The 11,565-nt window shown below is 46.4% G+C and overlaps 1 protein-coding gene across 1 annotated transcript in view; it reads right to left on the bottom strand.

Moving 5' to 3' along the window:
* Positions 1–306: 306 nt before the first annotated feature.
* The window catches only part of LOC122920976 (prothrombin-like), a 31,878-nt gene continuing 20,619 nt past the window's right edge, over positions 307–11,565 (bottom strand). The window contains exons 9-14 of the mRNA XM_044270835.1: positions 9,468–9,591; positions 5,519–5,686; positions 4,427–4,600; positions 4,157–4,335; positions 784–854; positions 307–560 (exon numbers count right to left, since the gene is read on the bottom strand). Coding sequence (XP_044126770.1) covers positions 420–560; positions 784–854; positions 4,157–4,335; positions 4,427–4,600; positions 5,519–5,686; positions 9,468–9,591 — 857 coding nt within the window. The 3' untranslated portion in view covers positions 307–419. The remainder of the gene's footprint in view (positions 561–783; positions 855–4,156; positions 4,336–4,426; positions 4,601–5,518; positions 5,687–9,467; positions 9,592–11,565) is intronic.

Raw genomic sequence — 11,565 nt, 5'->3', positions numbered from 1 at the left:
TATCTTTCAGTGGTGGCCTGTGAGGAGTAGGTCACTGGATGATCATAAAAACATTTAGGTCTATGTATTTGTGTCAATGGTTTGGTCAGCTTTGGAGAAATCCCTTCTGGTTAGAAAGGTAGACCCTTGCCCAGAGGGAATAAAACATTGTTTTCTCTGATATTCTAACACCTGTAAGTTCTTGCTCCCATGGCACTGATCTAGTGGTGTAAGTGGTTTGGGAGGGTAAAATGTGCTGACTAGAATCCCTTTGGGGTAGCTTGCATGCATTTGTGCACACTGTTGGATAACACCCAGCCATAGAGGAAGTGTTCAAAAATATCTTTATTGATGGGCAGACGTACAGAATTTGGTTGTTGAGCTGGAATGCTTTGAAAGCTAAGTGGTTAAGAACCAGATGCTGGAAAATAAACTTGCTATTAGGGATTTTGCTCTATAGTCTTCATCAGCCATCTCCGAAAGCGATATACATGCGCATACATGCCGTACTTTCCATCACGGTCGCATCCCTCTCCCCAAGACACTATACCCATCTGGTACCAACGATTGCTGGTGAAGTCCTAGAAAGAAAACCAACATAGGGCCATTATACCATTGTGTTCTGTATTGCTCTTATAAACTGAGCAGTTCTTGGAGTACGTGTCGTCCAATAGCCCTTGGAGCAAGGCAAGAAATAAAGGTTCAAATTCCATTCACTCCTTCACGGTGAAGTTGGTACCAACCTTAATGGATGACAGAACATTAATGAATGTCCCTCCCTAAAAAAAATTATCTTGGTCATACCTTCATGACAAAGGGGCCACCACTGTCTCCTTCACAGGCGTCTCCCCTCTTACCATCTTCTGGACTGTAACCTGCAATAAATGGGCAAAGAGTCAAGACCACTGATAAACTGGTAGATGCTATGCACAGCACAGATGTTGAATGGTCAATTGACCGTCTGACCACTGATCACCAGAAGGGTGAATTTCAGTCCCCCCCAATACCTTGGATAGGATGATCTGAATGGACTAGTTGGGCATGCACCCTGCCGTTCCACTGATTAACATAAGTGATTGAGCATGCTCCCTGCCTAATGCACAGCAAAGCAATCGCCAATCTATTCACACTCCCCCACTGTCAGAAGTCGATAGGTGATCATTGCTGCAGATGAGAATACCCTGTTAAACCCTTAGGCCCTTTTCACACGGGCGAGTTTTCCGCACGGGTGCAATGCGTGAGTTGAACGCATTGCACCCGCACTGAATCCGGACCCATTCATTTCTATGGGGCTGTGCACACGAGCAGTGATTTTCACGCATCACTTGTGCGTTGCGTGAAAATCGCAGCAAGCTCTATATTTGCGTTTTTCACGCAATGCAGGCCCCATAAAAGTGAATGGGGCTGCGTAAAAATCGCATGCATCCGCAAGCAAGTGCGGATGCGGTGCGATTTCTCGCCCATTTATCTTGGGGGACACAGAAGACCTTGGGTATAGCTCAGCTCCCTAGGAGGCGTGACACTAAGTGAAAACTGTTAAGCCCCTCCTCCACAGCTATACCCTCAGCCTGGAGTGAGAGGCTGCCAGTTTTTTGCTTAGTGTCCAAGGAGGCAAGACACTCCCTGCTCTGCAGGGCTGTTTTCGCCTTGTTGTTTAAATTTTTATTGTTTTATTTTTCTTCCAGGCCATCAGAGACGCAATAGACCTCTCTGTTTCTCCCGGGATTGAGCTGCGCCAGTGCCTGTCACCCGCACTGCTGCCTCCTCCACAGAAGACAAGGAGGACAAGGGCAGCCTAGCTCCCCTGCATCCCGCCAGCGCAAGGGTCGCCTGCACGCCAAGTCCCTCTTCCAGCGTCCTGCTACTACAGTGCCAGAAGCTGAAGGGGCGACCCTGCTGGAATGGACCGAGGGTGAAGACGGCTGATGGTGAGAGAGTTGCTAGGTGACGATTGGGCTGGGGACCCAATCTGTATTATTTTCCCTTATAACATGGTTATAAGGGAAAATAATAGCATTCTGAATACAGAATGCTAAGTAAAATAGTGATGGAGGGGTTAAAAATAAAAAAAAAATAACTCACCGAGTCCACTTGATCGCGCAGTTGCCGATCTCTGTCTTCTTCTGTAATGTTGAGCTGCCGGCTAAGGACCTGTGGTGACGTCACATCACATGATCCAAATCGAGCATGTTCCCGCAACGCACCCGCACCTTTTCCCGCAACGTCCGTATGAAACCAGCCTTAGTGTTTTTGAAGCGCGAGGGTGAAGACGGCTGATGGTGAGAGAGTGGCTTCTCCAGCCCTACGTTGTCCCCCCTGGTCTCCTGCGTGCCGGACCCCATACTGGTCCCTGCTGGACCTAGGCTGGCCACTGGGGTGCCGTAGGTGAACAGCCATTTTCTGGAATCATACACTCCAGGGCTGTCTCTCATATCCTAACCGTTGCCCACTATAATTATATTAGCCTTGTTTTATTATAAAGGATTTCATTCTTGCACACATCTGCTCCCTCTCCTCCCCTCCTGGCTTCCAACAGGTTCATCTGCTCTGCCTCCCTTCTTCCTGCGGGGAATGGTGCAACAGGGCCCGGAGGCCTGCACTTAGCTGCAGGACATGGCGAAGGGGTTATGCTGGCGTCCCTGTCACGCCTCCTAGGGAGCTGCCTATATTCTTGCTGGCTCTGTTCCTCACGGGCACCCGGTCTCAGGGTCCCCCCCATCACTTTACCAGTGCGCTGCTCAGGGCCAGGGGCCCGCTCCTGACGGCCGAGGCACATGGACTTGTGTGGTGCTCCAACAGACCCCGGCCGACCGTAGGTGTATTGTGGTCGGCCGGGCGCCGCAAAATTTTGATCCAGGCTTGGCGACCTGCTGAGCCGCGATTCCGGCACTCCTTCCCGGGCCCCCTGACTCTTCAGACCCGTGGGTTGGGCACCCTCAGCCGGTATGTGCATGCGCCACTCCGCTCCCTCCAGGTCCCGGCCGGTACCTCCCGGGCACCGCAAAAATTTAGGCCCTGGCAAAATTCCGGCCTCGATTGGAGGGGGCGGAAACTTCTCCAGGCGGGAATTCTTCCCGCCTGGAGGTTCCCCCGCTCCCAGGGGATCGCTGCGCCGCCCCCAGGCTGGATCCCTATTAACCTCTTGGGTACCGGCCGGCTCCCATCTGGAGGAGACCCTAAGATGGCTGGCCCCTTTCCTGCCTCTCAGAGATGCTGTACATCTATATGGTGGCCCCATTCCTGCCTCAGAGAGGCTGTGTTTTTAAATAAAATAAAAAGAGAGAAATAACGGAATTCTTGTTGGCTGCGCAGGACGCTGCAGCCTGACCTCAGTAGCGCTGGCCGTATGCATGCCCCCCTTCCATTTTTGTACCGTTTCCCTTTCTCGCTCTTCCTTGGGGGACACAGCACCCACCCATTCATTGTTTTTTCTACACGGTTTCCAGACTTGGTTTACCCCGTTGGGTAGTTGGCTTGTTGGTTCCACTTGTTGGACATTGCCTTTTCTCACTACTTGGACATGCAACTGGCAGTCTCTCTCTCCAGGCTGAGGGTATAGCTGTGGAGGAGGGGCTTAACAGTTTTCACTTAGTGTCACGCCTCCTAGGGAGCTGAGCTATACCCAAGGTCTCCTGTGTCCCCCAAGGAAGAGCGAGAAAGAGATTTTACTGGTAAGTTATACAAAAATCTTGTTTTTTCACGCATGGTTGCTAGGTGACGATTGGGCTGGGGACCCAATCTGTATTATTTTCCCTTATAACATGGTTATAAGGGAAAATAATAGCATTCTGAATACAGAATGCAAAGTAAAATAGTGATGGAGGGGTTAAAAAAAAATAATAATTAACTCACCGAGTCCACTTGATCGCGCAGTTGCCGATCTCTGTCTTCTTCTGTAATGTTGAGCTGCCGGCTAAGGACCTGTGGTGACGTCACATCACATGATCCAAATCGTGCATGTTCCCGCAACGCAGCACCCGCACCTTTTCCCGCAACGTCCGTGTGAAACCAGCCTTAGTGTTTTTGAAGCGCCATCTCCAGATGGTGATCCCAAGCCCTTCACAGAAAGCTGACCCACCTTGGCTGTTGGGAAGCAAATATTTTATGGACTGGCCACCCCTGGCATACTTTGACCTTCTGATATGTGAAGTAGTCTACTTGCTTTAAAGCTATTTACCTGCACAGAACATGTTATCTGTTACTTTAATTTTGGTGGAAGCCTTGCATGTCTCCTGTTCCACTAAAGGAAGGTTTATCTGCTGAAGGACTGAAGGCAACTGTGGTCCTCCTGAGCTCCATGTTTCCTGTAGATTGCCCCAACCAGTGACACGACCTTTGTACCCTGACTGCAGGAACCTGAAAGACACCATTGATATGCAGCCTGTCAGATGCTAGAATTTCATACCAGATTGGAGGACCTTGCCTGGTGAGATATGAAGGCCCTTACTTCTGTAAAATATCCTTGGTTGGAAGACACACTGGATGGATATAATTTGTGAAGGTCAGGGGTTTCTTCAGCTGCAGAAGTGCAATATCTCTGTCCAGATTTTCCTGCCAGTTGTATTTTTGGTGGATAATGATCCGTTGAAGCTGCAGAATTTTCTCTGTTGTCCTCTCGTATCTGGATGGAGAAGAGGAAAGGTCAAATATTGGCATTCCCCAATATGTCCTTTGTCACACAGCGAAAACCTGACATTGAACCCATTCTACAATATCACTCATTCCAATGGGATCTAGCATTGTCCTATGTTATATAATACAGAGCAGTGGGTGACAAGCTCGCAGCCCCTTCAACTTCTTGCCAGTTTTCAGCCCACGTTATAACACCATGTAGTGCTAGTATATTGCTATGTACACAGCCCACATAATACCACCATATAGTACCCAAAAAGATTGTTTCCAAAAATGACTGCTATATAGTGCTCGCCACACATTGCTTAAACACGTTTTCTCACCTCAAACATTGCTGGTATATTGCTAGGAAATGCCATCAGTGTCAGATAAGTGCAGATCCCACACCTGTCTCTAGAATGGAGCTCCCAAAGTGAACAAGAGCCCATGCGCAGCCACTCTCCATTTCTATGGGAGTGCCATGCTTGCACTGTGCACTCTCCTTCAGTTTGGGCGCCAGAGATGGAATCCGCACCTATCTAACATTGGTGGCCTAGCCTAGCAATATGCCACTGATGATTGAGGTAAGGCAACCCCTTTAATACCGGCTGGTTTTAGTTGACAAATAGCGCAATTCATCAAAACTAGTACAATAGAAAAGTGGAGAAGTTACCAAAAGTAACCAATCAGGTGGGAAAATGAGAGTTGTACTCTAACCGGAAGCTATGGACAACTCCACCTTCCCATGCACCAGTTTTGATAAATCTTCTGATCATATCTAACTTGTCCAATCGTTTATTTTCCCTTAGTACAAGAAACTGGATGAGGCTATGGTGGCTCGCCAAACATTTGATCGGCCACCAGATATCTCATGATGTTCAATGCTGGCTGTGTGTTTGTCACATTGTGTTCATGAGAGGTGTCTTACTTGGCACGATGATGTTTTCCTATCCGCACCAGGAGATCCTCAGTGGTGAAATTTTTATCCCATGGAGGATAGAAGACACAATGAGCGGCGGTCAGCACCCAGCGGTCACTTATGAGACTGGCTCCACACAAGAGCTCCTGGGGGCTTTTTTTAAACAGCATCACCTGCCTAAAAATGGAAATCAGCAAAGTTGTTAGTGAAGCCTTATCTGGGTTGAATATATTACAATGTCACCTATTCCAGATAACTACTTGATCTAAATCAAGAGAAACGAGTATGAGGGAAACCATCAGTATGATAATGGAGCTCCAGCACAGACTAAAGTTGGATTGCACATTAATGCACTAGTCGCTAGTCATCTTCATCTTTGCGGTTTTCAGCTATTTTTATTTTTTTATGATGTTCAGTTTAGTGTGGCTGTCCTGGAAACAGTCAACAGTTAGGCCAGCTGATGTTGGTAGACCATGTATAGATACCCAGGACAACCTGGCTCTTTAAAATGAATACCAAAAGTTCATTAGATGGGTTATCCAGGTTTTAAAAATGGAAGGGATATCTATAAGATTGACCTTTCATACTAGAACGGTGGGGTCCGACTGTCGGCATCCCCACCAATCATCCCACTCGAATGTGACAAAGGTTCAATACCAAGCACGGCCAACACATGAAGTATGGCACTGTGCAGTACCCACCAATATGAGCAGTGACGAGGCCACAGAACTTTCACCAGCGCCACAAACCCATCAAATAGTAAGGGTATCTAGAGTTGGACCCCTCCACTGACCTAAAATAAGGATAAGCCATCAATTTATAAAAACACGGATAATCCCTTTAAATGGGTTCTCCAATATAAAACAAAAGGGCCTGAGCTTGACACTGGTGCACCATACAGACAACCGTATCATTGCTGTGGAGACCACATTTATGGTGGAGGGAGGTGGCACAGAACTCCTGCTACCCAACCATGATTGTATTTTACTTCAGAGACGAGTTAGAGGAGATATTTTTACTTCCATTGAGCTCAATAGTAGCTGTATAATTTTAACTGCACTGAGCTCCCCCTAGTGGTGGCTGCCAGCAGACAGATTTTGATCATGTACTATTTGTGAGAAAGCAGGGAATAAGGGCTGTATGGATTAAATTTATCAATGCCTTTATGGCAGCTGTCTGGCATAAATACATTGAAAAATATAGTTTTCAAACCAAGTGTCATATTTATGAAGCACCTGCTCCACTTTTTATAACATGCAAATCAGTTGGGAAAAGAGTGCGAGGCTTCCGTTTTTCTGAGGGTAATTTACACCTTCGACTTTTCTACTTAAACTGCAATGGGGCCCTATGATGTGTGCGGTATAGCAGTTCATGTAAGTAAAAGGCGGTGAGCTGCAATACCAGGCTCGGCCCATGTCCCCATATGTGCATTTAGTGTTCACGTGTCACTAAGTACGGTCATAGGGGTATTAAGGAGTTAATTAGCAAATCAGACTTGCAGTTCATAATGAACTTATAATCCACTATGCACTCGAATTACTAGAGATGGAGAAACAGGGAGAACAACATATCATTGTGGCCTCCTTGTTGACAGTTTCCAAGATAGTGACGATACACAAGCTTTTTACATTTGCTGACTATAGAGCAGGGGCGGACTGGGCCGGGGGGCAGGGAGGCAATTGCCCCCCCAGGCCGCCCTAAATAAACGGCCGCTGGGCCGCCCGTCTAAAAAAAAAAGAATTTTTTTTTTTTATTCTTCAGGGCCGCACCGCCGATCACCACAGGCGGAGCGGCCCTGGATGTAATTGCGGCCGTGCTGTGGGGCAGGGGAGGGAGAGGCGTGTCCCTCCCCTGTTCTTCTGATAGGCCGCAGGCACTAATGCCTGCAGCCTATCAGAGGCCGGCTCAGGAAGCGCGATGACGTCATTATCATCGCGACGCCTGAGCCGACAGCACACGCTGCTGATGGAGGTAAGTATTTTTTATTCTTTTTTCTTCTTTGCGGAGATCTGGCACTATGGGGGGGGGGCGGAGATCTGGCACTATGGGGGGGGGGAGATCTGGTACTATGGGGGGGGGGAGATCTGGCACTATGGGGGGGGAGATCTGGCACTATGGGGTGCACTATAGGGGGAGCTGGCACTATGGGGGGGCACTATAGGGGAGCTGGCACTATGGGGGGGCACTATAGGGGGAGCTGGCACTATGGGGGGGGCACTATAGGGGGAGCTGGCACTATGGGGGGGCACTATAGGGGGAGCTGGCACTATGGGGGGGCACTATAGGGGGAGCTGGCACTATGGGGGGGCACTATAGGGGGAGCTGGCACTATGGGGGGGGCTGGCACTATGGGGGGGGGGCTGGCACTATGGGGGCATTTCTTACTGGCACATTATGGGGGGGCACCATGGGGGAGAGGAGCACTATGGGGGTAACTGGGGGCTCTAAAGGGGCTTTTTTTTTAATTATTGGCACATTCTGGGGGGCACTATAGGGGAGAGCAGCACTATGGGGCATCTGGTGCTATTATAGGGGCATTATTTGGGGGCACTATGGGGAAGTGGGGGCTCTAAAGGGGCCTTTTGTATTGGAACATTATGGGGGGCACTATGGCATTTGGTGGCACTAAGGGGGCATTTTTTACTGGCACATTATGGAAGGCACTATGGGGGAGTGGAGCACTATTGGGGCATATGGTGGCACTAAGAAGGGGCATTTTTTTACTGGTACATTGTGGGGGAGAGGAGCACTATAGGGGCATCTGCTGGGGGCACTAAGGGGCATTTTTTTACTGGCATATTATGGGGACACTATGGGGAAGGGGGAGAGGAGCAGTATGAGGGCATTTACTGGGGCACTATATAGGGGTATTTTATACTGGCATACATTATGGGGACATTAGCTCAACTGCGGGCACTAAGCGGGGGTATTTCATGTACTGTCATATTATAGGGAAAATTAGTAATACTAGGGGGTATTATGGGGAGCTTTACTACTACTAGGGGCTATGAAGAACATGATTACTAGGGCACTATAGGGGCATTATTACTACTAAGTGTGCTCTGGCAGAGAATTATTTATATTGGTGGGATTTTGGGGAGCATTGTTACTTTGGGGGCACCCTGGCATAGTATCAGCTTAGCACAATTATTTTTGGGGGACATTATCTTTATACTATTAGTGTCTGGGCGCAGTTATTTTTTAGAGCGCTGTGTGCCAATAATTGTTTAAGGGGGCACTATCTGTGTGGTAGTAGTATTTCCAGGGGGACTGTTTCTGCAGTATAGTATTGGGGGTGGCAGGAAACTAATGTCTGTTTCTCAATCTCTGCAGTGAAGGGAGATGGCAGAAAAATCATCATGGCGGTCTGGTCTGAATGGAGAAGATGAGGAAAGAGAACGTCTACAACAAAGGTGACATCACTGGATGTAAGAGGTATGTGGCGCTATGTAGGAGAGGAGATGCTCCGGCTCCTCCTCCTGCCATTTGCAGAAGGAGGATTCAGAACTGGGTGAGGATGACGAAAGGGGGCAGCAGGCCACGGGCGGGTGGCAGATGGTGGGGGGAACCACAGGCCTTGAGCAGGATCAGGGTAGGGAGGAGAGCGGAGGAGCTTCCTGGCTGTAGCTTGTTATATAAGCAGGCAGTGCAGCCAGGACGGCCTCCTCTCACCGTATGATGTGTAGAGACAGGCCGCAACTATAAAATGTCAGCTGTACAGTGTGTGTTGGGAGTGGCCTATTATATGTAGGAGGGGCTTTTAATGATGGGCGGGGCTAAAAATGGGCCACTTGACTAGATTTGCCCCCCAGGACTAAGGCTGCCAGTCCTCCCCTGCTATAGAGGAAGGTAAAGAGGAAAACATTCTGAAGAAAAACTACTCGTGCGGTTTACAAAGGATCCTTGAGGTCATGTCATACAACAAAGCAATAGTAAAACTCGGCCCTGTTAGAGTTACCATGGGGAACTGCCTGGATCAGCATCTTCTCCTTTAACAATCCGACCTTGGATAGACTCCAGCAGCTCTGCCTCGCTTTTATCGGTCACTTTCTTTTGTTCAAAGAGTGGCCTCTGTCCACAAACTGCAGATAAAATATAACATGACCATTGATGACGTGTTGTGCCTTTTCATAGGTAAATGCATTGATATCCAATTCATTCTAGTCAAGATGGATGTTCATTTCCTTTAAGAGCCATGCTCGACTATAGTTACAATTTTGTATGTCTTGAGTAAGCCAAAGTAAGGTCGCACAAAGGTTTCTACTCTTCAGTGTTATTCTTCTCATGAATGTACCAGTCTCAGAAGAATCCTCCTTGTCTACTTATAAATTTATGACGGGAGATAAAGATAAGCTCTATGCAGCTGGTAATAATTACCTATACAATTAGGCATTTATTAATGAAGCAAAATATATAATATTCATGTATTCATTTAATACGTCTTAGTTAGTCCTTAGCATAAGACAATCAGTAGCACATATATATTATATATTATTTGTATTGTTATATGTTATGAAGACATGTATCCAGTATATCAGGGATGGCCAACCTGTGGCTCTCCAGTTGTTGCAAAACTACAACTCCCAGCATGCCCAGACAGCCTACAGCTATCAGCCTACAGCAGGGAATGGTGGGAATTGTAGTTTTACAACAACTGGAGAGCTGCAGGTTGGCCAGCCCTGCAGTATATTATATATATTTCTCATTAGGAGAATATTCGTCTCTAAAAGAGTGTCTGTGAAGATGTGTGTTTTGTAACAATTATTCACATCTTTGGTATGACAGTAGGTACTGATATCGCTGTGAGAAAACAAGGCCATTCAAGTAATTTATGATCCATAAATCAACAGTGTGAGAAACATTCAGAGAGACGCCTAGAAGTCTGTCTCTAATTGCTACAAATGTCAGAATTAATCCCTATAGCTTTGAATTAAAGCTTCTAAGGTCAAATGTATAGAATACGTTTTATTCAGACTTACATAACTTAACCCTTTATACTATGATGCAAATAGCTTATTCAGCAGTGCCACCTAGGTATCAGTAGGTGACATTACAACAGTAGCAAAAGTGCATTCTGGGTAAGGTTATGATGTCACATTTTTTATCAATGGTCACGCCCATCCGACAATGATTGGAAAGCTCCAAACTAGGAAGGTGTGTCTAACTGATAAGTTTGTGATCATAAACCATACACAGGGGGAGAAAGGACACACAAAAAAGAGGAGAAAAAGAGAAGAGAACAGAAGTTGAGCTCTCTAGAGGGGTCTATCAAGATGAAAGCCATGGTGAGATGCGCTATGATGGACCACCCAGCTTTCTTAGGAGCAGAAGTGAGATTCCTACTAGGACTTGGTAAGAGACACAGAAAATTATATTTCATTTTATTAGGACTAATTTGATAGTGTGGGTGAAATTATTTCATCTAGATTGGCGAATAAATTAATTAATTAATTGATCATTTCCATATTGAGATGTAGTCTTAGGATATTGCGAGGCTTCATTCTACCTGCAGAAGAATCTAGACTCATAATCTAGCAAAGCATTAAATGATTGCTCTTATATATATATAGAGAGAGAGAGAGAGAGATAGAACATTCTTCGCCAAGCTAAGTGATGGATTCCCACAGGAAAGACTTATTTCAAGTCATTCCCATTTAAGATATGGTCTAGCAAAGATCCTAGATCCCTGTTATTTGTCTTAATAGTCTTACCAAAGTTATATATGTGAAAATAGTCAAGGATGGGGCGGAAGGATACAGTTATCGCTTCTGAGTTATATCCTTGGATGGATTTGCCCATCTTGAAGTCATGTGATGTGTAGTTGGTTAGAGGGGGATGGAATGTATTTAGCATTCCATATTGATTATTAGAAGTAATAACTTATGTTCCTACTTTGATAGCCTAACCTAATAGTAGCTTTGTTATAATGTGACAAGTTATTTCCACTCACATGTATTGTTAAGCTTGTAATGCTTTATATTAACGCTATATATATATTCATTTGCATGTATCATCGTATTTTATTTACTTATATATGTTTATAATCTTGTAACCAA

Source organism: Bufo gargarizans, chromosome 10 (assembly GCF_014858855.1).
Source record: "Bufo gargarizans isolate SCDJY-AF-19 chromosome 10, ASM1485885v1, whole genome shotgun sequence".
NCBI classification, from domain to species: Eukaryota; Metazoa; Chordata; class Amphibia; order Anura; family Bufonidae; genus Bufo; species Bufo gargarizans.
This window is presented reverse-complemented; position numbering and strand designations above follow the sequence as displayed.